Source organism: Podarcis erhardii (genome assembly GCF_964252035.2).
Source record: "Podarcis erhardii genome assembly, chromosome: 4".
NCBI classification, from domain to species: Eukaryota; Metazoa; Chordata; class Lepidosauria; order Squamata; family Lacertidae; genus Podarcis; species Podarcis erhardii.
Genome location: NC_138508.1, coordinates 53,768,176 through 53,795,025, shown reverse-complemented (window position 1 = coordinate 53,795,025; position 26,850 = coordinate 53,768,176). Strand labels below are relative to the sequence as shown.

Sequence of the window (26,850 nt, the reverse complement as noted above, 5' to 3'; positions counted from 1 at the left end):
TGGCTGCGATGATGCAGTTGCGGAGAGCGAGTTGAGGAGCGAGCGGCGGTGTGTGCGCGCGCGCTCTCTCTCCGGGCTGCTGCTGCTGCGGTGGTTGCGCCTCTGCGTCCGTCGCTCTTTTTCCTGTGCAGGTCCTTTCCCGCGCGCCAGTGTCGGTTGGGCCTAAGCGGAATGTTCCGCAAGGCGCGGCGCGTGAACGTGCGGAAGCGGAACGAGTCTGAGGAGGACGACGAAGAGCGAGACGAGTCGCCGCCTCAGCAGCAGCAGCCGCCGCCGGCGCCGCCGCCGGGAGGGGATGGGCCTTCTGGAGAGGCCGACCTGCTGCCGGGTCCGAAGCCGCCGCTTCTGCCGCTCCCGACGGGCTGCGTCCCCCTAGCCTGTCCCGGCGGTGGCGGCGGCGGCGGCGGCGGCGGCTTCGGTTTCGGCGGCCCTGAAGCGGTCGGCCGAGGCGGCGGTGCCGGGTTGACGGCCCCGCAGCTCCAGCCTCCGCCGCCTGTTCTTATCCCGCCCCCGCCGCCCCCTTCGCAACAGACGCCCCCGGGGAACAACGGGCTGGTGCCGGCGGCTTCTAAGCTGAAGGAGCGGAAGAACAAGAACAAGGAGGAGCCGCCGCCGCCGCCGCCACGCGGGAGCCTCAGCCTCCTCAGCTTCCAAGATGAAGAAGAAGGTGAGCCAGCCTAGCGGGCGCCCTCGTCTCCACTCCCTCGGCCGAGGCCTAGTTGCTCCCGCTGCCCGACCAGCGTTGAACTCGCTGCCTCCCCAGTAATTTGAAACTCGGTTGTTTCAGGCTTTCCCGCCCCCCCCCCTTCCTCCGGCCTTTGCTAGTTACAACCTACCTGCCATATGGCAAAGCGCTTCCGCTTAGGCTGCACGTTCCTGCCTACACCGCGTGTATCATTCTGCGTTACGATATATATGTGGAATTCGTCGCAGCTCAGAACTATGGAGATTATTCAGTAGAGTAGAAAATAGGTGAGCTTCCGATCGGGTACAGATGTCACATGTTGGCTTGAAAATGAAATATTGGGGAGAAATCGGTAAAATGGCCGCGGGAGATATTGAGAATGGCCTCCATTTCTCTCCCCCTCCCCACATTCACACACGACATACATATATGCATATGTCATGTTACATTCATGTGCTTCATTGTAAACATACATTAAGCATGCATACGTTCTACTGAGTTATTGTAGGAAAGCCCCAAAGATATATCTTAGAGAGGTTTTTAAATGAGGTATTTTGTACCATGGTATGATGAAAGTAAGTGCATAGTATGAAGGAGTTACATGTTTCAATTGCAGCTCTTAATTTTAAACACATACAGAAGTGTGTGGGGATATAATTCTTCACTGATCCATGCATTGCTAGAGGGAAAAGCCACATGCAGAGATAGTCTTGCATGAAAACCGGGTCATAAATGTCAGTCATCACTGGCAGTTCTATTTCTGACCAAAATAAATTTGCAGCCAACAAGTCCTGTTCCCAGAACAACACTGGCAGTCTGTACTAAATTAATTGCATGAATAATTTTGTCTGCCAACTTGGTGCTACTGCTTCCTTAGTAATGTTAGAGGAGCACTGAGAGACTGCAAAGATAGCAAGGTATATTAAGGTTAAATCAGCAAAAGAAGGAGTCTTATTTAAATCATTGGATGTAAATCAATTTTCCTATTGATATCATTGATATTATTTAATATATTTCATTGACAGTGGTGCAAATCCAACCACTGTACCTTGTTAATTTACAAACAGATATTGTTTTGTTTGTATAAGCAAACTTTGCATTTCTGTATACATATTACATACTTTCCTATTTATTTACCTAGAGAGGGAATGTTTTTAAAATATTCCCATATAGGGGTCTGTCTTACACCAGTACTCATGACAGTTTGTGAACAGTGTGATTCTATACAAGCCTAGTCAGTAATAAGTCTGGCTGTTTGGGGGTAGGGGGCTAACACTCAAGCAGCAATCTATAGCCACTTACCTCTGAGAAAGCCTCATTTAATTCAATGGGATTTACTATTGAGTTGACACATATAGGTTGTGCTGTTGGCATGGGAATATAGCAAGGATTGGAAACCTGAGGCCCTCCAGATGTTACTGGACTACAGCTTCCATCATCCATGACCATTGGCTGTGGTGACTGAGCTTGATGTTATTTAACATTTAGAGGGTCACAGGTTTCCTATCCTTGGAGTATAAGAATATGCACACTGTCTTGTCTTTTAAGCGTTGCTCATTTCTGCTTGATATTCTGTCTTGGCCCAACCCCATCCTCACAAAAACAAAGTAGCCAACAAAAGTTAAATGTCTATGAAAAGAGGATGTGGAATTCCTGTACAGTAGTGGAATTTCATCTGGCCACCCAATGAAATGTTGAGGCAAGTTTTGATAGTTGCCGGGGCAAACTAGAGCAGTTTGTTTTCCTCTAATAAAAATGAAACATCTTTGTTTGATAAATTCTCAAGAATAGCTTTATAGTAGGAAGCCGCCTATATAACCCAATACAGTATATGACATCTTTTTCTTTGAGTTTCCTCCCCTCTGGAAGTTAGGCAGGTGGAGAGTGTACTTTATATTTTTCAATGGCTTATATCCTATGTTTTTGTCACAAAAAACATTCAGAGTCACTCACAACATAAAGAAAATCAGTTGGATAAATAAAAAAAGTAAAACACCAGAAACAGCAGCTAAAATATCAGAATTTCAGGAAATGCAGGTTATAACAGAGATTTCAAAAACTAAAAGCTGTTAGAACAGAAAGTTCTTAGTCTTCCTTTGATATAACATTTTGGAGGTAACCAGTCAAATCTTTTGTACTGTTGGGAACAAATGTATTCATCAGGGCTCCAAAATAAACAGTGAAATTGTAGGTAGGACACTAAAACAAACTTGTGTGATAACTTATGTAGTACTCAAGTTACCATGCTAAAAGCCAAACATGAACTTTGGACAATTTGACATTGATTTGGTTTATCTACATAGAAGTTTTCAAATGTGTGTTTTGCTGGACCTCCTTAAGGACTTTTTTTGAAAATGATGTTTAACACTTGGGAATTAATCTTTAAGAACACATCAGTTATGAAGGATGCAGTCAAGTGTATATAAATATATTTTAAAGGATAGCTTGCTATTTATATACATCCTTCATAAGTGACTACATGCATTGGTTTTGTATGCATGTGCCTGTACCTGACTGAAAGACTGTTGTAAAGAGCACTCCTATGGAAACAAGCACAGCCCTTGTCTAGAGGCCTGTGGGTAAATAGAATTAAGAATTGGTAATGTGTGGGTTAGAAAAGCAAAAGTATTCATTTGCTAAAGTATGTATTGACTTAATGATTGCCGTGGGGGGTGGGGAGCCCTGTAAATTTAATTTCAAAGAAGAAGGTTGCTCTAGGACACGTCAGTACACCCTTCCCTTACATGTAGTGAACAAAACGGCTTATTAATCTGCAGGTGTCCAATTTTGGAGCTTAAGTTAAAATTATATTTACCTATTTTGTATTCTGTTGTGCTGTTTTCTATGATTTGGTTTAAGATTCTTTATGAAGAATTGTAAAGTAATAAAATTTATTTATTAAAACTGCCTTTTAATTATGAGCATGTAGCCTTTAAGAAGAGCATCCAACAAAGAGTTTAAAAGAATTACATTAAAAGTGCATATATATATTGCACCTCAGGTGCTATGGGTATTGTTTTGCTATTGGACCTCTTGGAATTCATTCTTGCAGCAAATTACGACTTGTGGTATTGGGATAGCACAGGAGCTGTGGGTTGGGTTCTCCCATTGTAAGGATTAGCTGTTGTGAAAAACAAACTGGGTTTGTTGATTTAGTCAAGTTAAAATGATGGATTTGATATATTTTAATGCACTATATAACACCTTTTATATAGCTGAAGAGACATTAGTCACTGTTTTGCCGATTGGTAATTTCTCTCATTCATGCTTATTTTTTCTCCTAAAGAAGCAGAAGAAGTTTTTAAAGTGAAGAAATCAAGTTACAGCAAAAAGATAGTAAAGCTTCTTAAGAAAGAATACAAAGAAGACCTTGAAAAATCGAAGACAAAACCAGAAACCAATTCTTTAGCAGATGGTAATCTTTATCTTGAAATTATAACTGAATAGGAAATGTTATGCTTAAATATTTACAGTATATGCCAACCTTCTCCTAGTTGAGTGTGGTTTACAAAGTGAAAATATGCAGATATAGTAAACTACTGATGGAAAAAAACAAAGTAGTTGAAAAATATTGTCTAATGCCTAAAATACTTTAAAAGCTAGGGAAAATAAAACAGTTATTTCTTGGCGCTGAAAAGAAATCAATGTTGGTGCCACGCAAAGTTTCTTGGGAAGGGATTTCAACAGAGAACTAACTTTGAAAATGAATAAAAAGTACAGGGGTAGTTGATAATGGTAAGAACTAAATTTAAGTTTCAAATAATACAGGACCAATAAGCAGTGCTTTTTTCAGGGGGGACACAGGTACGCATACCCCTAAACATTTTGTGAGGGGCCTCATTGGGGGCAGTATTTCAATATGAGTAGGAAAATGAGAATACCCCTAAACATTTTTTAGAAAAAAAGCACTGCCAATAAGCAACCAGAGTACCAAATACCAATTAAATATGTAGATATTCAAATAAAGTAGGGTTCAGATTAATCAAAATTTCATCAGCTCTAAGGTGCAGAGTTCTTAACCCAATTTAAGGTATGTTAATAACCTAAATAACATTTCTTATTAAGCTTCATGTTTTAGTTCCTTTCCTACATGTGCTTTCCCCAACCTTGTAAGGAGCAGTTGAAATCAAATTAATATTTCATATTTGTCAATTATTTCACTGCACTTTCTAGTTCCAAAATTCATTAGTTTTGGCCACATCTGTGGACTGCACAGGGCTATTATCTCAGCTGTATATAATGTGAGTTTCTAAAAAATAGTTAAATTCCCCCCCCCCCCCAAAAAAAAACGATAGTTCAATAGCACACTTTTTTTTGCAGCCGAACAGTCTGCTGATAAGACAGGACAGATTAAAGATGCAATTCAAGAAGATGGGGCTGCAAACAGTGAACAAGGAGAAGAGGAGATGGAAGTTGAAAGTGAGAAAGAAGAAGAAAAGCCAAAAGCTGTAGGAGCATTTTCAAGTACTTTGTCTTCTCTGAATGTTCTGCGTCCAGGTTAGTGTATTTTTTCTCAGGAGAAGGCTATCCTGAGATGAATTCTTTGCCTTTCTCATTCCATAGGCAGGGCTGTGTCAATCAGTGTAGTTGGATGACGCCCCATCACAGTTCCAGTTCCGTTATCTTCACTGCATGGGGGTCTTTTTGGAGCTGTTGCTCCTTCTTTCTACCTCAGAGATCAGGTATTTTTAGCTGGCCTTTTAAGTTGAAATTAGGGGAAAGGGAAACCAAATCATTATCTTAATTAGATCACTTTTTATTAATACCTTAACAGAATATTTAGATTTGACTTACCGTAGTTTATGTAATTGATCGGCTTCCATCTTTGAATATCTATTTAAAAGTCATAGTCCATCTTAATCTTCTTTGACAAATTGATTTTGTATACCTGTCATTTTTCTTGTTGACTTCTGTTTCATGAATTATTTAGAACTAATTCTGGCTTAGTAAATTTGATTCTGTTGGTCTTATTTACTACTTCAGATTCTACTTAATTGCATTTTCTTCCGATCACAGGAACATAGCAGCCTGTGGTGGATGTGATGTGCCTTTTCTTGGAGATCTTGTTCTGTCTAAGCATGTTGAAAGCTTTACATTTTCTTTTTCTTATTTTGTCTTTATCTGATAAAGCACTAATCTCAGCATTGTGGCTACTCATACAATATTCAGATATTGTTTGACTTTTACATAACCACGGAGTTGAAAGTACTGCCGCAGCAAGCCTTGCTGTATCAACTCTCTCTTCAATAAAGCCAGGTGGGATGGCTGCAGGGAAGAAATATTTGGAGGAGAGCTGGATAGCAGATTATCCCAGCCTGGTTGAGGGAGTAGGTCATGATGTCTTGCCTGTGCCTCTGTTGCAACCAGTTGGAATTAGAACTGTAGCATGTGAACACACGATTGAATATAACTGATGGCTTTTAAAAAGCACATTCATTTTTTTTCTAGGAGAAATTCCAGATGCTGCCTTTATTCATGCTGCTAGGAAAAAGCGCCAAATGGCTCGTGAGCTTGGGGACTTTTTGCCACTTGACAGTGATCCAGGGAAAGGGCGCCTTGTTAGAGAAGATGAAAATGATGCCAGTGATGATGAAGATGATGATGAGAAGCGAAGAATAGTCTTTTCTGTGAAAGAGAAGTCCCAAAGGCAAAAAATTGCAGAGGAAATAGGTAAAATGATGAAAAGTTGCAATAAGTTCCAAATGCTCTGCTGTTGCTATTAAAAGTGTTTGGCATAAATTGTTTTCAAAAACTGTATTTTCAGTGGCTTGATAGTATAATGTAATAGTGAGGTTGCATGTTATAAATTCATTGGTAGTTATAGTAAACACTTTGGCTTGGATCTAAAGCTTGAATGAAAATCCAGTTGCACAGTTAGGCTTTCCCTCTGCCTCCTTGCTGAAGCTCCCTGCAACCTCCAAAAACACTGCTGAGGCTCAGGTATTGTCTAGCATATGGCATGGGGAATCCATCAGGAGTGGAGATGGATTTGGGGAAATCATCATGCACAAATGGAAGTGCTTTTCCAGTTATACAATGTACTCTTGGTCATTATAGCTGCATATCAGAGTATGAATGAGGAGGAGGAGCCTGCGGTCAAACACGGTACAACTAAAAATGACAAAATATCTGTTTCTGATATATGTCACTGTTGCAAGTGTTTATCCACAATTTTGTTCTGCTTCTGCATCAATCTGTGACTTTAAGAAATACAAAAAAATGTATTTCCATTTATATTTTAATAAGTTTAAGCTACTGTGACCTCTGTCGCAACTTTAAGAGAAGTGCAAAATTTGGCTGATAGTTGAGTTCCAGTCTTCACATTAGTGCACAGGGTGCAGGGCTGGTTATTTTGTGCAGGAATTTGCAAAAATCTTTTTTCCTGAAACATACTTAGGTACACCCCAGTTCACTCAACAGAATATGAGGTAGGGGCACATGCCCCCATATTGAGATTCCCTCAGAAACAGGGCTACATGTTTGCCTTTTTCATTAAAGGCATGGAAGCTTTAGAAAACTCGAAGACAGTATTCAATATGCCATTATTTAGTGTGTGCTATTCCTACTGATTGTTACGTTTTTGTGCTCAGGTATCGAAGGAAGTGATGATGAAGCCCTGATTGCTGGGGAACAGGATGAAGAACTCAGTCGATGGGAGCAAGAACAGATACGTAAAGGCATTAATATACCTCAGGCATGTATTAAAGGAATTCTAAAATTATAGTAGCAAATGATGACCCTTTGACTAAATAAAGCTCCTGATTTGTCATCTTGCCCCCAATTGCCAGTGTTAGAGGGGAGAAAAGAGGTGTAGATACCTGTGACATAGAGATTTGACAGCTAAGTTCTGGGGCTGACCTTGTCCTGACCTATTATTATTCACTTATTGAACAAGCCTACTGATACATGACCAGGGTTTGATAAAACATGGGTTAGATCTATTACTGGAGTGTGTTATACACGGCACTGCCTCAGAAGGAGGTTTGGAGACTTCAGATGGTGCAGAATTTTGCAGCCAGGTTGCTCACCTGGGCAAAATGGTTTGTCCGTATAATACCAATCCTAATCTGGATGCAAATTAGTTTCCAGGTCCAATTCAGAGTGCTAGTTTTGACCTATAAAGCCTTAAACAGGTCAGGACCACAACTGAGAGGCGAGAGGTAAATAGAGGATCTGACAGTTGTGGCAATAGGACTGGTTGGCAGTGCACTTTAAAGAATAGAAGAGGGGACCTCCATTCTCCTCCTCCTATCATAAAAGTGCCCCTTCAGTAAAACAATTTGCATACCAGAAATGTAAGCATAGGACGAATTATCCAAGCAAATCTTCCCTGTTTTATCATTGAGTGATGAACATTTTGAGGTGCTTCTTTCCTTGATAAGCACTTGTGTGCAAATGAAACATATACATGGGCAGGTAGAATTTAAGATATAATTTCTAAAAATTGCCTGTTGGACTGAATTAGCTTTGTGACCTTGTTTTTGTAATAAGGTTTACACATATTTTGTTCCTATAGGTTCAAGCAAGTCAACCTGCTGAAGTGAATAACCTGTACTACCAGAATACTTACCATACAATGCCTTATGGTTCATCTTATGGCATACCTTACACATATGCTGCTTATGGATCATCGGAGACAAAATCTCACAAAACAGATAATACAATACCTTTCAAAACTCCCAGTAATGAGATGACTCCTGTTACTATTGATTTGGTAAAGAAACAGCTTAAAGACAGGTAGGGCACACCAACTTCTTAAAATTTAAGACCTGTCCTCTTGGTTCAGTCTGGGGGGCAGATGCAGAATTTCATCAATGGAAGCCCATACATCCTCATTAAAAAAGGAAGAAAACAAACTGTTCAAAAGGCTGCTTGGATTACTTCTCTGGAAATGACCATTTGATCATGTTGAAGATTGGTACATGAAAAGAATGGACACTGAAAACTAATTTTGTAGCCAAGGAATTGAAAGAACAGTAATACTTAGCTTACCACATTATATTTTTATGAGAAGTATAAATCATTCTTTTCTGAATAGGTAAACATTTTAGACAAAGGTTTAACATTACATTTTTAGTAGTTTTAAATGCTGTAACATTTACTGAAAATTGGAAATAACATGGATTAACTGAGCAGTTGCATGTGCTTCTTACTATAAGCATGTATCGTAATAGCTTGAAGGTGAGTCAGATTAATAGATAAATAATGACACCTTTAATCTAAGGTTAAGTATTTGAGTTAGCAAGTTCTTAATGTTAAGGTCAGAGAAATTGTTGTGTGCTTCCCATTTCTGTTGAGAGCAACTGGAATTTAGGATACTGAGTATGCAAAGGGAAATGTGGTTAGATAATAAATACCCTGTATATAGCATAAAGAGCCATATAAACCGGGGTGCTTTATGTACATAATATGTACATAGGATTCAAACACAATTCAGAAATGAGGTAAAATTGACAAAAGAAACAGCCACTTTTGTCTGTGGTTGGTAGAGGGTACACCAAGGATCCCTGGGTATACTATGCATCAGCTGGAAGAAGAAATAAAAGTAGCATATGTAGTGAGTGTGCAGGGTGCTTTTGGAGTAGAGAAAGATGTGATCACTACTAGGTGGAAAGCTTTGGGTTTATGAATGTTGGGGAGGGTTGGAAAAGCACAGATTTCTGGAGTAGGTTGGGTGAGGATGGAGAAACTGACCTCCTTGGACCACCAGCCTGTGTATGGTCAGTGGAGATGGCCAATAACACCTAGAAGGCCACAGTTTCCCCATCTCCTTAAAGCTGTCAATACAGCTTTAAATGTTGTTTCTTGTAGTTTTCTTTACTATAAGAAAAATAGTGCATGTATACTTTAGGTTACAGTATGCTTTGGGATGTAAACGTGCGTCCATTGACATTTAGGTTGGACTCAATGAGAGAATTTCACAAAGCAAATCAGCAGCAACATGAGAAGCATCTGCAAAGACGTGAAGAGTCTACCAAGGCAATCGAAAGATTGGAAGGGTCTTCTGGGGGTGTTGGTGAACGGTATAAATTTCTGCAAGAAATGCGAGGGTATGTCCAAGACTTGCTTGAGTGTTTCAATGAAAAGGTAAGAATGCAAAATATATTCATCTTTTTCAGTAACGAAGTTTAGTATGTGCTCAGTTCTCTTGTACATGCCAATGAAACACTCGGCACATGTTTGAAGGTTTGGTTTTAAATGTGGTGAAAACAATGTAAGTCATTGTTGGAATACAACAGCGTTGGCATTCAGGTTGTGATGCCACCTTTCTCATTCTTAGAAGCATTTTATTTCTGAAAACTATTGTAGTTCTTAATGATGACTCAGATTCTGGTTGTTTAATTTGCATTTCCCGGTTCCCAGCATAAAAACCCAACAACACTTGAGACCTACATAAGGATTCTACAGACCAGTTTCTTCGCAGCCAGGATTGGTTAAGGAAGGACACTTAAAGCCCAGGTTTCCCCATGGCATATTGGAAACCCAGGCCAGTTTCATAGGAAGAATATACTGTTTTTAAAGCAAGATTTGAAAAAAGCAGTTTATCTTGCTGATGTGTCAAAGTGCCAGGTACCCTTTTGTTACAAAGTGTTGTACTTTTAAATTGGATTCCAGGCAGTTCTTTACTAATCTGTACTGCAACTTGCCTTTCCTAGAACTGGAAGGATGTATTTAAAAACTACATTTAAAAAAATTGTTGGGATTGAGCTTCAATCCCGTGCACATTCAACCTGGAGTAAGCCTCCTGGAATTCCATAGGACTGATTAACTTGGCATCAGTTTGCACCAAGTTCAGGATGAATTTCCTGTTTCTACTGTTTCATTTTTTAAAAACTAAACATAAATGAATTAGAATTCTTTTAAACTTTCCTGTGGAGATAATTTGCTATTGGTTATGTCATATTGTAAGCTATCTAGTAAGGGACGAGACCACTTGTGCACTGTAACGTGCCATGCACATTGGTGGCACCATATAAAAAAATAAGTTCAATATCTATGTTAATCTGTAAATAATAAACCTCCTGGTGCACATAATTTGGAAACTCAGTAATCTGAAGGTAAAGTACCAGAAGAAAATCCAAGGCTTGGAAAATATTGTGCAGTTACAACATAAGCAAGTTCATTATAATCAGGAAAACAGATGGCCATCTAACCTCTGCTTAAAAACCTCCAACGAGGGAGAATCCACCACCTTGAAAGGGAGTTGGTTCTATAGTCAAACAGCTCTTACTTTTATTAAGATATTGATGTTCAGTCATAATCTACTGTCTTGTAACTTGAATAGGGTCCTAGCCCCCAGAGCAGGAGAAAATAATCGACTTAAATAAACAAGTATTGAAGTCTCGGAATGTTTTGTTTTGTTATTAGATTTTGGTAGAAATGTAAGCTGCAATGGTTTTGGAGTTGTTGGTGGAAGTGTAAACTTCAGATAACTTATTTTAATGCTTATTAGAAGTTTTATTTCCATTTTCATTCTGTATTCCTGTAACCGATTGGTCCCACTAATTGAGCCAATAAACCTTCAGTTTAATCATGAAGCACTAGGTTTGGACACCAAGAGGGAGGCAAATCAGATATTTGATATGCAGTATACAACAATCAGTCTTTCCCTTTCCCTTGCATTTCCCTGTATCTCCCTGGAAAGATTTTTTTAAATGTAGTTAGTTGCTTTGGCTTGGATCTAAAGATATAGTTGTGCAAATCAAAGGCTCATGCCCCTGGTCAGCCCCTGGTTTTTCAGGATTTCCATCCTCCTTACTTCAACACTCAGCATCATAAGCCATACTGTCCCAGATGTTCCCCCAGTCTTATAAGGAGACTTTCATGGGATGTAGAAGGAAATGGAAGGTTGGAATATCCTATCCTGTGAATAGAAAGTAGGATTCAATCATGTATTTTTGAAGAAAAGTTAACAGTAATACAGTGGTACCTCGGGTTACATATGCTTCAGGTTACAGACGCTTCAGGTTACAGACTCCGCTAACCCAGAAATATTACCTCGGGTTAAGAACTTTGCTTCAGGATGAGAACAGAAATCGTGCTTCGGCGGCGTGGCAGCAGCAGGAGGCCCCATTAGCTAAAGTGGTGCTTCAGGTTAAGAACAGACCTCCGGAACGAATTAAGTTCTTAACCCAAGGTACCACTGTATTGGTATAGAAAACTAGTAGTTCTATTCAAGTGCAGAAGTATAACAGTTAAAATATAAATTAAGCCTGCAATGGTAAACTTGGGCGCTAGGTAGTAAATCTCATTGAATACAATGGGACTTATGTCTGAGTAAACTTGCTTGGGATTCTGTTGCAAATGAGCAAAATGTAGATTTCAAAGAAAGTATCAGTAGGTCTTGATCAGGTTACTCCGTTTCTCCACTATGGTGATCTGAATCCAGATTTCTGCTAGTAAAATTATGAGCATAGACTGTATGATTATGGGTTTGGAACGACTCTTCTGTATGGATGAAAAAACTTTTGTCTAAAACTTAAGATTCTTTCCACTAAATAGGAAGGCAAAGACTAGTGAAGCAGAAAATTGTGTCGCAGTAACCTAGTTTTCAGATCTCAGTAGGGTGGGTAGGAAACTTGTTAAACGTAGCTGAAAATTGCACTATAAACTTGTTGTAGCTAGCAGTACACTCTGAATGTTTGTGGGCTTTGCTTCATTTTAGTAATGAATTCTTAACTAATGCAAAAAGAGTCCTATTCACTTTACACTAGTGTGGTTGTGTATAATGGATTGTGTTGAGCATGTGAGGCAGAGCAAGATAGCTTTGCCCTGCTTGTTCATATAGGATGCTCCTTGTGAAACAACAGCAGGAAATACAACTGTCTTCTTTGGCTATGCCTTTTTCTCATGTTTGCTTCTGCCTCTTTCCTTCTTCCCCTGAGTTGGCAAAGTTGAATTGAATATTTTGGCAAAGAATATCAAAGCTTGAATAGACTTGAATTTTTGAGGAGGATTCTGCTTTACTCAAGGAGAAATAGTGATGTTGATGGCAGGATGCATTGTGTCGATGTGGTAGTGCTTGCAGCCACTCAGCCTCAGTTGCTGGTGGAAAAATGTCAAGAGTAGAATAACTAAAAAATAGGTTAAAAATAACCAACCTTGTGTCTAGCGTGAACGCTCATGTTTGTAACTGCTTTTGGACTTTTGTGAATGTAAGTAAATCTTTCTAGTTCCTTAATAAACTTTATTGAAAATACGTCCAGTCATTGGGTTACAAAGCTGATTTTTAAAAATTGCCCTTTTTTAAAAAAGAAAAGGTTGACTAAAAAGAAGTTGTGCTTTCTGTCCAATATTTAATATTTTTTTCATTATATCACCTCCAAGAGAGATATTTCCTGTATGCAAATTCACTTTTTCCTTGAAATGTTCTGTCTTTTCTTTCTCAATTTGTAAAGAAACTTTTTTATTGTGCATTAATTATTTCATCAAGTGATCTCATGAAATACTGAGGTCATTGAAAAGTCCCTGCTAGAACACAGTTTTTATTAAGTAACAGTTAAAACAAATTTGGAATTACTTGGACTACTAGTAGAGGAAAGAATTAATTAAGGATAGATTCAGATGAACAAGCAGGTGGGCCATAGCAGCTTAAAATCCAACTCCACAGTGATTGTTTGCTTCAAATGGGGAGCTATGTGTAGTGACTTTCTGAATGCACGTTTTAGCCTGTGCAGTATTCCTGCAAATCCAGGTGACTAGGAGTTATGCTGAAGGGAAAGGTGGGGAATGCCTTAAAATCAAGCGAAGGCACCTTCTTTTCTATAAAATTATTAATCCAATCTTATTTAGTGACTGTATATTACTATGGACTGCTTACAACAGTTTAAAATCAAAATAATTAGTAAAACAGTAGAAAATATTTTTAAAATACAAAAGAAGTTGCTTCTGTCAGGTTTTGGGGGGTTTCCCTAGTTTCTGCACTATAGCCCACCCCATTCAGCAGAGTTGCCCAACACTATGTGGAGCATTTTGGGGTGCTTAAGGGCTGACATGGGGAGGAGGGAGTGGGGAAGTTATCTTGGTAATTCTTGTGCTTAACTCTTGATTCAACACTATATATTTGTTCTTTGGCTTATAAGTAAACACATGTCTAATAGTCTATGGCAAGTCCAAATTGCCCTCAAGTGATCAAGTAAAGAAGCTTTAAGTTTCCCTTTTTTCTTTTGACCTACTCCCAAGTGAAATAATTTTCTATTGAATATATATTGTAGGGTAACCTTGTAAATGTTCTTACAGACTAGTAACTTTTGTGGACTTCTTTGCAGGCTTGTTCTTATGCTTTCCGTGAGGTAGCTTGTTGTCATTCTTTTCTATGCACTTTTCTTGAGTTAAATAGCAGTCAGTTGTTAAAACAGTAAAAAGAAAGCGATGCAGCTAAATGTGTAGCTGTATATCTTGGAATAGGGTGGCATCCCATACAGTTAAAATTTGAAGACTTTTTTATTACGGAGTATTATATTTTTACAGGTGCTCCTGATTAACGAACTTGAATCAGCAATGCATCAGCTGTACAAACAGCGAGCTTCCCGCCTTGTCCAAAGACGACAAGATGATATTAAAGATGAATCTTCGGAGTTTTCAAGCCATTCAAGTCAGTCCATCTTGAAGGTTTTTATTATTCATTAAACAACCTTGTTTACATAGTGCAGTTTTAATTTAAAGTGAAACCAGAAAGCATGTCTGGTTTAAATCTGATAGAAAAAAATCAGATTAAAGAATCTTAGCTCAGACTCTATACAGTGCCTTTCCTGTTCTCTGTCTCAGTGATTGAAAGCTATAGCATCTGGCCTCGATCCCTTTTTACACGTTAGATGTGTGTGTAACTGTATGTCTTTTCCTCACTTCCTGAAAGTGTTTTTTAGAATGTTCTCCAAACCTAAAAAAACATGTAGGCGATTCTGATCGAAGTTTAGCTTTTGAATAATATTTATCTCTGCAGCTTACAAAAAGCCCCCCACCCACCCAACACAATCTAGGTACAGTTTGCCATGCATGCCTTCATTACTTCAAACATTAGACCAAATAATACCTGTGCTAACATTCCTGTCTTATATGTATTAGACAATTTTGCTAGGACAAATTTGTAAAATAAATTATGCAAAAGTGAGTACTTATGGTGAAATCTTATTCCCTCTTTGATACCAAGCTGGTCGATAATAGGAAAATTCATCCAAAAATTCTCTCTTTGTTTTCAAATGTTCAGTATATGACAACTATCAGATTGTAGCCTACAACAGTACTAATTGTTTTAATACCAACTGGAAATCTTGTCAGTTCCTGATACTCTTCAGTGTTGTTCACCAAGAATAGAAATTTGACCTGTTTTAGATGTACTAAAGGACTATTTTTCTTTATTTTTTGTATGGAGAGGGGAAGGACTGTAGCTCAGTGACAGAGCATCTGCTTTGCATGCCAAAGTCCCAGGTTCAATCTCTGGCTTCTCTAGGTAGAACTAAAAATGTCCCCTGCTTGAATCCCTGGATAGCTGCTGCCAGTCACTACATACAATACTGAGTTAGATAGAACAATGGTCTGACTCATATAAATGTTGAACACTAATGCTTTTTTAAACAATACAAACAGTTTTTTATGTTGTAATTTTTTAAAATGTTTACTGTTACTGAAGAGTTCCGAGTAATAAGTAGATTGTGACTTTTTTTGCACATAATGATGAAGGCACTCAAATATTTTACCCAATTCAGCCTCAGAAGATAATTCAGCTGCCGCCACTTTATCTGTGCGGTGTGTGGGGGTTTATAATTGTCAAACTTATAGATGTATTTCAGATTTATAGGGACCCACTGAGAAAAATCCCCGCTAAAAACACTGTCATTATTATGCTTCCTGTAACTGGAGGATGGGTGTTCTAATTTCAATGTTTGTACTCTCACAGGTAAAGCACTGATGGCACCAAACCTTGATTCTTTTGGACGAGACAGAACACTGTACCAAGAACATGTTAAAAGGCGGACTGCAGAAAGAGAAGCAAGAAGGTACAACAGCATTTAGGTTACTTCTATATGTATTGGAATGCATGTTCTGTATGATTGCTATGTAGTATACAGAATACATATTCAAGTGCTTGCAGATAAATGATGGGCCACTCGGCTTGTAGGTAGAACATTGCTTGAGTCTTACATAGTGCGGCATAGTGGAGGTGGAGGCTGGTTGACAAATCCCAAACTAAGGAGAAGGGGAAAGTAGCAAAATGTTCAGGGCTGAGGTACTAGTCATTGAATAACATATGTCCTATAACATGTCAGATGGCTTCAACTCTGCTTCATTTCCTCTTGAAATAAGGGAGAGCAGGAAAGATGCATCCCTCCTTAAAATAACAAGTACCCTTTGGGAAAAGCTTGGTTTTCTAACTTTAATGTAACATTGTGTTCTATTCATTTTAATAGGGCTCGCCGTAGACTTGCCAGAGAGCAATCAGGGAAGATGGCTGATCACCTTGAAGGCCTTTCTAGTGATGACGAAGAAACTTCAACAGATACTACAAACTTCAATATGGAACGAGGTCAGATTATTTATCTTAATGTCAGAAGTCATAGTAATATCTAGATCCCAGTATTCTGTAGAGAAAATTTCATTTGATTCGATTGTATGACACTTTAAACCATGCTCTAAAAGCAACTTTAAATGTGGAATTATTATCTCATCTGTAGAATGATAGAGGTCAATGCTGCTCCCTGCCATCATCAGCCTAACCCTTATCTTAGTAGCAAGGAGAGCCTCCTGCTGTAAAACACACACACACTCTGCAAAAGTCAGGCTTCTTGGCTCATACCATGTTCCTCTTTATTTTCTTTTGACTGCTGCTTTTCTCTGAATAGTCAGGATCAGGAATTTCATTGCATGGGATCTTGAAAGCCTCCTTCAGGGTGTGTTACAGACAAAAGACAGGGTGTAAGTTTCATAATTACATGTACAGTGGTGCCCCGCAAGACGAACGCCTCGCAAGACGGAAAACCCGCTAGACGAATGGGTTTTCTGTTTTGGAGGCGCTTCGCAAAACGAATTTCCCTATGGGCTTGCTTCGCAAGACGAAAATGTCTTGCGAGTTCCTGCGGGTTTTTTTCCTCCCCCCCCCCCTTTTCCTAACCCTAAGCCGCTTATCAGCTGATCCGCTAAAAGCTGCTAAACCGCTAATAGCACTAATCCGCTAAGCTGTCAATGGGCTTGCTTTGCAAGACGAATAAACCGCTATACGAAGAGCCTCACGGAACGGATTAATTTTATCTTGAGAGGCACCACTGTATTTCCTTTGAAGTGGAACTATTCACAGGGGTTTTTTTGCCACATGGAACTACTTCCATGATGCTGTTCTTTCAAGTGATTATCACCACATGCACGCTCTTGAATTAAGTCATGTACTTTCATACATTGAGGTAAACACTGTAGTTGTAAAACCACTAAGAAAAAATAACTTTGTTATGCCATTGCTATAAAAAGGCAGAATATAAACAATAGAAAGGGCTAGATTCAGAGTGAACTGTGTCACAGGGATGGCAGAAGCTGACTTTGTCCCTTCCTCCCCTGGTAGTCCCCTGCTCCAGCACCCTCTGCTAAGGGTCTAGATCCTGTTGAAAAAGGGGGAAAGGGAGGGATCCCTAGAAATTAGGAAAAGGCTACCTCCCCATTTCCACTCAGCCACCACCATAATCCACCACCATTTAGCAGGGTCCCAAGCCCCTCAGTGAGAGTATTTGCAGAGGACATAGGAGACTGCTATGAGGAAGAAAGAGTAAGAAAATTGGCTTCTACCAGCCTCTTTGTGCACATTCAGCTCTGTATCTGACCAAAGCAGTATAGATATTAACAATTTCTTTATAGTATATTTGCTTGAAAGTTTGCCTGAAACTGCATTGCAGATATAAAGCAGGAGATTAATTTATGCTGTTTAAAATACTGTTATCCTAGATCGCATTTTGAAGGAGTCCAGCAAAGTTTTTGAAGATGTGGTAGAAAACTTTTCATCCATTGACGCCATTAAGTCGCAGTTTGAAGCATGGCGTTTCAAGTATTCGTCTTCTTACAATGATGCTTATATTGGCCTTTGTTTACCTAAGCTATTAAATCCTTTAATAAGACTTCAGTTACTTACCTGGAACCCTTTGGAGGTGAGAGAAAGTTGAAACATGCTCACTGTGTTCTGTTTGTTAAAGAAGGCAAAATGGTTACATAGAAGTGATTAGAAGCCCGGGATCTGAGGGCCTTACTGCGAGGAGATACAGGGCGCCAGACAGAGGGCCTTCTCAGCAGTGGCGCCATCCCTGTGGAACAGCCTCCTATTAGATATCAAGAAGATAAATAACTATACAACTTTTAGAAAACATCTGAAGGCAGCCCTGTATCAGCATTTTTTAAAGTTTAATGTTTTATTATGTTTTTATATGTGTTGGAAGCCACCTTGGGTCATAAATGTCCAAATGGTAGGCCTGAACTACAGAAACTAGCTGCTTTGTCAGTCTGCTGCGACAGTATATTGATGGTATTGCAGTGCAGAACAGTGGCTTCTACAACTTGATCAGCCTTGACGCAGTAGTTTGCAAATAGGTGACTGAAAAAAACATGCTGACATCAGTGCCAGCGCAGCCTCAGAAAATATGATGTGCTCCTGGCACTACAAGGACATTCTGAAAAGGAGGCACCTAGCCTAAATGTTTGTACTAACATATTGATAGAGTGTTCACACTTGATTAGTATTTTGTTTTAAAAACCATATTTATAGTGGCAATGTTTTATTTTAATAGGATAAGTGCCAAGACTTTGAGAGTATGCTGTGGTTTGAATCTTTGCTATTTTATGGATGTGAAGAATATGACCAAGAGAAAGATGATGCTGATGTTTCACTATTGCCTACTATTGTGGAAAGAGTGCTTCTGCCTAAATTAACAGGTACTTTATAAACATACAGTCATTTTAAAAGCACAACAGTTTCTAATTTTTAGCAACATCATCTTAACACTTAGTTTTGAGAAGTAATAATTCTTTTTTTGTTGTTAGTACTTGCTGAAAATGTATGGGACCCTTTTTCTACAACACAGACATCTAGGATGGTAGCCATTACCCAGAAACTAGTAAATGGTTATCCATCAGTGGTACATGCAGAAAACAAAAACACACAGGTAAAAAATATTATTTTATCTTTTTGTAGGACTGGACTGCTATGTCTGGTTGCTACTGTTAAGACATTTACTCATGTATTGCACTTAATCCTAAATTAAAAGCAATTGTAGTTCCCTTGTGTTATGTAACTGTTAACTATTTAGGGATTGGTGTGTCACAGTAATATGTGTTGCTGGAATGATGAAAATCTGTAAACAAACAATAAATGTCCATAAAAATGGCAAAAGTAGTTTCTGTCCATCGTCCTCTTTTTATGTTCCTCCTGATGGAAACATGCAGATGGCGACAGATATACCCCTACTTTAAGTCTTTACATACTGTCTTCTCTTGTATATAGTGGTACCTCTGGTTGCGGATGGGATCCGTTCCAGAGCTCCGGTCGGATCCTGAGGTTTCCGCAACCGAAGGGACCACTTCTGTGCATGTGTGCGGTGCAGTAGACAGCTTCTGCACATGTGCGCTCTGCGAAACACTTCCGGGTTTGCCACTTTCGCAACCCAAACTTTACATTACCTGAGGTGCTACTGTATTATTTACTACAAAGCTCAATGACTACGCTCTTTAGTGTTGAAATGCTGGATTACCAGAACAATGTCCAAGCACTGAACCACTGATATTTTAAAAGTGAACTCTTAATTTACTGCATTTGCAATTGTTTAAGATAAAACCTATTTTGGAAATAAGCTACTTTTGCCATTTTCATGGACGTTTATTGTTTGTTTACAGTTAGTTACCTTGGTAATATTATCTTGTGTTGATTGCAGTAGTCATTGTATCACTACTCTGTTCATTGCTTTATTGGAATGATGAAAATAGCAGACTGCAAATGAGAGTTGCAGAATTCATAAGAGAGTTTACAAAGGTCCCTGATGGAATGTTTTCATATAACACCAGGAGAGGTTATATTTCTATCACTAATATGCCCATGGCTTAATGCTACCCACTAAGTTAAACTCTCTGAATTGTGATCATTTCCAAAATATCTGCTACTCCTTCTTCAGAAACACCTAATCAAACGTAGCTTAGAAATTGCCAGTCATATTCCAGATGTGAATAGATCAGTCTGCTTTTAAAGAAAAATAAAAACTTATTTATCCCCTCTTTTAACTGAAAATATGTTGTCTCCTGGAGGCTGCAGCAAGAGGCAGAGAAGCACAATTAGATGAACAAAATCCTCTCGCAGTCAATTGCATCCAGACCACTGTTTTTAGGGACTTTTATGGAACTTGTTTCTAGGACATGCTGAAAACAAATCCTGTCCTTGTAGAAAAGATCTTCAGGGACCACCTAAAGACCCTGTTTTTCATACACTAATTCAGTGCCTCCCATTTTTTTTCATAATTTAGTGTCTCCCATTTCTGCTAACTTGCATAATTCAAATTAATGGAAAATATAAAGTTGGTAAAAATAATCTGGTATCATGACAGACTTCTCTAGCACTAGTATCTACTGGGATATTTGGTTAGATTTGTGCTAAAAAGAAATTTAAAAAATATTTCATGCTTACGTTAAATTTTAATTCTTTCAGACATTACTAAAAGGCCTCTTGCTTAGAATGAGGAGAACATTAGATGATGATGTATTCATGCCACTTTATCCCAAAAGGTAAGATTATTGGTTTGCAGAATCTTTTAGTATTATGACAAAATCACATCAACAGTTCACATCATCTATACTACTGAAGTTTAAATAAAACTTTTATTTTTCAGTGTCTTAGAAAACAAGAACTCTGGTCCTTATTTGTTTTTCCAGCGGCAGTTTTGGTCTTCAGTGAAGGTGAGCTAGCAAACAGATGAAGTTTCAAACTTAGGAGTGCTACTGAAGTTTACTTTTGATAACTGGTAACTGACTCTGAGTGTGAAGTGAATTTGCTTGTGGAAGAAAGTAGGCATGCTCACTCCAAACCCAGCATTGCTGCATTTGTGACCTTAGCTCAGGATCACCAACCTTTTTTGGCCCCCGAGCACATTTGCAAACCAGCAAAATTGTGGGCAGCGCACACACCTGCAACCATGTATACACCACACCCTGTTCTGCGTATAGTAGAATTATTTTACATCTAACTTTAGGGAGGGCATATGTGTGCTCATGGGTCCTGTTTTGGCAACACTTGTCTTAGATTATCATGGTGCATGGCTGTCTCGTTGCATATGTTGGATTCCAAAGGCTGTGTGTATGGAAGACCACATACGCACTATTCTCTCAACCCAGTGCTCTCAAAACTCCTTAGACCACACAGCCTCCCACAGGCCACATCCACAAGTGCCTTCGCCTGTCTAGTATGTGTCCTTGAACTGTCATGATGCCTCTTGCTTGTCTGGAAGGAAGATTGAGAGGAGTGTGTGGGGTGTGTGTGTGTGTAAGTTCTGACATTTGTGTGGGGGGATTGTGACCTACTGTATAAAGGTAAGAATCTCACCCATTGTGCTGCTCACTTTTGTATCTGTCCCCACCCACTACTGATAAACAGCACATGCAAGGTTACCTGTAACAGAATGCAGCCCTTTGGCATAAAAGGTGTCGTCACCCCCCCCCCGCCCCATGCTTATTGCAGCTTCCATCATCCCTGATCATTGACCATGCTGACTTGGGCTTATGGGAGCTGAAGTCCAACATCTGGAGGGCCACACATACTCCATCCCTGTTGTATATTTAAAGTTACTGTATATACATGGTATTAAGAGGACAGGTGCATTTTTGAAAGTGCTAATGTTACATGTAGTTAAAGGAAATAAATTTTGAGTGTTCTGAATCTGAAACATCAATAACCGTTTATAATAAGAAATTTGAAATTCACGAAGCATAAAAGTCCAGGAAATGTTTGTTACTAAATTTCCTAGATCCATTTTCATCAGGGTTGAGGCCCAGTTTTGGCACAGAAACTGCTTTGTCCTGTATGATTACCTATGTTAGGAGAGAGACAGGGGAAATGTGTCCTTGTTAATTTTCCTTGACCTCTCAGTCGCTTTTGATACTGTTGACCCTCATATCCTCCTGAAGTGGCTGTCTGAGTTGAGGGTAGGCGGCACCGCTTTGCGGTGGTTCCAGTCCTACTTGGATGATGGTTTCCAGAGAGTGATGCTTGAGGAGCGCTTTTCAGCCCCATGAGCCTTAATGTTGGGTTCCTTGGGGTTCAGTTTTATCCCCCATGCTGTTTAACATCTACATGAAACCACTGAGTGGGGACATCTGGAGTTTTGGAGTACATTGTCAGCAATACCTGTCTGGCAGGGATAGCCTAACTTCTGTCGTCTCTGCTCTGATAACCTCTAGGTTAGATTACTGCAATGCTGTACATGGGGCTGCCTCTGAAGATGGTTCAGAAACTTCAGCTGGTGTAGAATTCAGTGGCCAGGTTGCTTACTGGGGCAAGATGGGTTGAGCATATAATACCAATCCTGACCCAACTCCAGTGGCTGCCAGTTAGTTTCCAGGCTTAATTCAAAGTCCTGAAGTACTTATAGTGTGTATTCTCACTCTGGAATCAAATTTATTTCTGTAGCTGGTCAGTCATTGTAGCTGCCCATAGAGAATTTTGGCTACTTTTCTGATGGCAGCAATACTTAATATTTCATGTTTTGTGGTTTATAGGTTTCCATAAAAGTACATATTGCTTGAGAAAAGAAGAATGCGTAACTTTTTCTAATGGAAATCAGTAGTATCCAGGCTTAATTTTGACTGATTTGTACTACAGAAATGTTAGGTAAAGATAAAGGTACCCCTGCCCATACGGGCCAGTCGTGTCCGACTCTAGGGTTGTGCGCTCATCTCACTCTAGAGGCCGGGAGCCAGCGCTGTCCGCAGACACTTCCGGGTCACGTGGCCAGCGTGACGAAGCTGCTCTGGTGAACCGGCACCAGAGCAGCACACGGAAACGCCGTTTACCTTCCCGCTATAAAGCGGTACCTATTTATCTACTTGCACTTAAGGGTGCTTTCGAACTGCTAGGTGGGCAGGAGCTGGGACCAAACGACGGGAGCTCACCCCGCCGCGGGGATTCAAACCGCCGACCATGCGATTGGCAAGTCCTAGGCGCTGAGGTTTTACCCACAGCGTCACCCGTGTCCCTCTACAGAAATGTTAGGTTTGGTTATTTGTCCCTTCAGGTTAGAACAAATTCCTGCTCCAGCAAGAGAGTTAGCAGTCCTCTTTAATAACACACAATACCCCTTTGCAGAAAATATGGATACTTATGGCTCGTATAATTCAGATTTAAATTCTGTATTTAAAATGGAAATGTTTTCATTCATTGATAATTATCTGGAGATGTAAAAGATGTATATTTTAATAGTTCTGCTTTTTATATTCAACTTTTTTTTTATCTATGTTCAGTTATTAGGAAACTTTCTGCAGTGGCATGGAATCCTTTCCAACAAAACCTTACAAGAGTTATCAATAGATGGATTGCTAAATAGATACATTCTTATGGCTTTCCAGAATTCTGAGTATGGAGATGATAGCATTAAGAAAGCTCAAAGTGTAAGTAAAAGTGTAACTTTTAATCATTCATTTATTTTGCTAAGCATCCTTTTTAAGTGACCTGATTTGCATGCTCACATGAAATCATGATTTAAAGTAAACTGTGACTTAACATGAAGGATCAGCATCCTAGTACACACTGCTCAAAAGTTCATGCAGTTTTGCTGCTGCTGTGTCACAAACAAAAGAAGCCGGAATCTGTTCTGTCATGTCACCTGAAGCCAGACTCATCGTTTGTTTTTCTCCATATAAAGCATAAACATTACCCATGGTTTGTTCTTGGCTGACCACCTGTGGTTTGTTTTTCCCAGTTGCCTGAGTCATAGTTCAGACAATACAACAAACCAGTGTGATATGGCAGAAGCAGGGAGGAGCTTTTCTGGAGCTTTACAATGTGCACTAGAACAGTATTTGATCGCATTAAACCATAGTTTGTTTACATATGATGTGTGAACCAGGCCAGTATACTGCAAATGTATTAAGATGCTGTGCAGTGTAATGGCTAGAAAGTTGGGTATAAAAGTGAACAACAGTCCACACTGAAATCTCCATTCAGCCCTGAAGCCTGCTGATAGTGACCTAAGCCCAAGTCACTATCTTTTCTGAAATATTTACATAGCACTGTTTTGCTATGATAACTCCACATATCCTGCTTTCTTGACTTAGTGAAAGGATGAGATTAAAAGGATAGTACAGCAAAAAGCTTACCACACCAGCCAGCCACAGAAACTGCCAGGCTTTATTTCTAAAAATTTTATGTTAATCACTTACACAGAGATCACTTGACAATCATAAGACTTCAGGTTTGTCCATTTTTGGGTAAAATTAATAAATTGATATCAAAGGATATAAAAGTTTTTTATTGACAGTTGCTGAAAGGTGATACGAAATATTTTAATTAAATTGTGAATCTGGCCAAGGACTTGTTGTTATTATTTTTGTACAATATGAATGCATATTAGGTGCTTTTACGAATAACAATAAACAATGATGAAAATCATGATAATGAAACCAGCCAAAATGGTAGAAGTTCACATATATATTGCCTTTCAGGGTAAGCTCTTTAAATGCAGATTCCTATAGCACAGATGAAATTCTGCAAACCAGCAACTAAAACACAAAAACAGCAAAGTCAAAAACAACACTCAGTAATTGCTGCTTCAACCTTATACTCTAAACCACTCTTTCTTCTCAATCCTATAGGTAATCAGTTGTTTCCCTAAACAGTGGTTCACTAATCTTAAAGGAAGTAAGACAATATCACATCTAGAAAACCTCTGTAGATATCTTGTTCATCTTGCTGATACGGTATACAGAAATAGCATTGGAAGCTCTGATGTAGAAAAAAGAAATGCAAGGTAACCTATCTTTAACACTGTTTCCGTTTAAAAAGTAGTGATTGTTTTTATTGTATTCTTTTAGGTATTTATTTACCATTTGTTAATTTTATCACAAATTTCAAGATGGCTTTATAAAATATAATCAGGATTCAAAAAGCCATAAACTAGGCTTTGCAGGAGTCTTTCCCCATACATCCCATAAACTGTTGTTAAGTTGAGGGGGTTGGTTTAGGATGACTGCAGGGGTGGGGGGAATCTGAAGAATCCTTTTAAGTATGAGAATATTTTAGATTTGTACATAAGGCTTTTTGGATCTTAACCAATATTATTGTAATGAAAATTTGCCATGTGTATAGTATATTTAACATAAAAATCACAAACAGCTTGATACAAAAAATATGTGTCTTCCTACTGTTTGTGTGTGCCAGTACAGCGTCCTGGTTTATTCAGTACCTCATCTTTGCATATCAGTCAGTTGAGTTTTACTGCAGATTATTTATTAATCTCCTTTTACATGTTTTAAGACGATTTACAAATAAACTATAAAACAGGTAAACAGTACCAAAATATGTCCTAAAGGTACATTTAAAACAATACAGAATGAACACCTAAGGCAGAGACCTTTTCATAAACTGCTTAGAGGTTTTATTTACAGTTGGTTGCTATAATATTTTTTTAAAAAATAAAAATAAAAATCCAGGTGGAAAAGTTTGTCAAAACAGTATCTTCAATTGTTTCTGAAAAGTACAGATGGTAAATTGCAAAAAGGACTAACTAAAGTTCTTCCCTCTCTTCCTAGGGAAAATATAAAACAGATAATAAAACTTCTATCAAGTATTCGAGCACTGGACCATGCTGCAACAGTTGCAAATGATCATAATGTGAAAGAGTTAAAAAATTTAAGTGAAGGGAAATAAAACTTTGTCTGTTAATTCTGGGCTTTAAAAATCATTCCTGAAATGTAATTTTGTACATATGTAAAGTTTTCTTATATTGTAAACGATTGTTTTTAATACAAAGCGCATTCTTATATACAGCATCTGTAAGAGTATTGATGTCTTCAAAGTGAAAAAGAAGCCAGGAAAACTGCATCTTGTTTACAAAATTTTTATACTACATGGTGGCCATCTAGTCACTAAACTGCCCATTAGTTAATAGGAAATTCTACACTGTAAAATTCATTTAACTGATCTGCAAATATTTATATTCCCATAGTTATATGTTTGAAATAATGGTTTATTTCAAAGTAAGATATTCAGTAATTTGGTAATAAAATTGGTCATAAATATGTGAATATAGTATGACCTAGGTAAGAGTAAAGAAGTGTCCAAAATTGTAACAGTGTTGTTTGAAGTGTATGTACTGGTGACAAAAATAGCTGAAAGTTCACAGCTGCATTTAGGTAATGGTATGGTCACAATTAAAACTCAAGACACTTCATTGTATAATTTTTTTATCCCTTTAACTCTTACTGGCAATATATTTTTCTCACAATTTAATAATTCAGATTATTAACCCTCCCCCATGTCCATATATTTGTTTATATCCTATGGTCACAATATTGACTATTCCAAAATGTTGCATTGTTTAATATTTAAAGAATAAATCCTTTTATTTTTGAGTCATGGCTTGCTACTACTGAGATTAGTTTGAATTCTGAAGAATATTGTCACTGTTGTAGATAGTCTGCTTATCTTCAAGTGTAGTATATTATACTTGAGAAAAGTAGAAATTGAAATATTAAATAACTTTGGATCATTGTACTTGATGATGCTCCTGTCATGTGATGTAAAGAAAATATTAAATGTACAGTCTGCTTTTTGAACACTGAATCATTTTATGAATTTATTACATTGATTATTTTCAGTTATAAGGCCAACCAACATCAAATTCTCAGACAATAGTATTAATACTACAGTCTTATTAAACTGCAGTTACAGTAAACTATGGTTTAATGGTACACCTTCCACCACCCTGCTAACAACAAACAAGTCGTGATCTGGTGTAGCAGTGCACTAAATCTAGGATCATGTCGTCGGGCCCCCCCCCAAAAAAAAACCCCAAGTAAAAACCCAGACCATGATTCCCCGCCAACATCCAGCAGCATAGCAACAGTGGGGGAAGAAGTAAAGTGCTTCAAATTTCAGCAGTGTATATATGCTTGCTGCACATTTATTTATTAAATTTGCTGCAAGCATATGCACACTGCTG

At 38.6% G+C, this 26,850-nt stretch overlaps 1 protein-coding gene across 2 annotated transcripts; it reads left to right on the top strand.

Moving 5' to 3' along the window:
- The first annotated feature begins 31 nt into the window (after positions 1-31).
- Positions 32-26,464, top strand: PAXBP1 (PAX3 and PAX7 binding protein 1). 2 transcript variants are annotated; one of them, XM_081859272.1, is made up of 18 exons: positions 32-667; positions 3,975-4,100; positions 5,006-5,182; positions 6,134-6,355; positions 7,276-7,379; positions 8,202-8,422; positions 9,583-9,772; positions 14,156-14,279; positions 15,582-15,681; positions 16,093-16,208; positions 17,612-17,811; positions 18,445-18,589; positions 18,698-18,819; positions 20,349-20,425; positions 20,530-20,596; positions 23,153-23,299; positions 24,503-24,657; positions 25,439-26,464. In XM_081859272.1, the coding sequence occupies exons 1-18, from the start codon at positions 172-174 to the stop codon at positions 25,554-25,556; spliced, it is 2,907 nt and encodes a 968-aa protein (XP_081715398.1). In that variant the 5' UTR covers positions 32-171; the 3' UTR covers positions 25,557-26,464. The 2 variants fall into 2 exon arrangements, with proteins under 2 accessions (XP_081715398.1, XP_081715397.1); XM_081859271.1 differs by having other exon boundaries at positions 3,972-4,100.
- Positions 26,465-26,850: the final 386 nt, after the last annotated feature.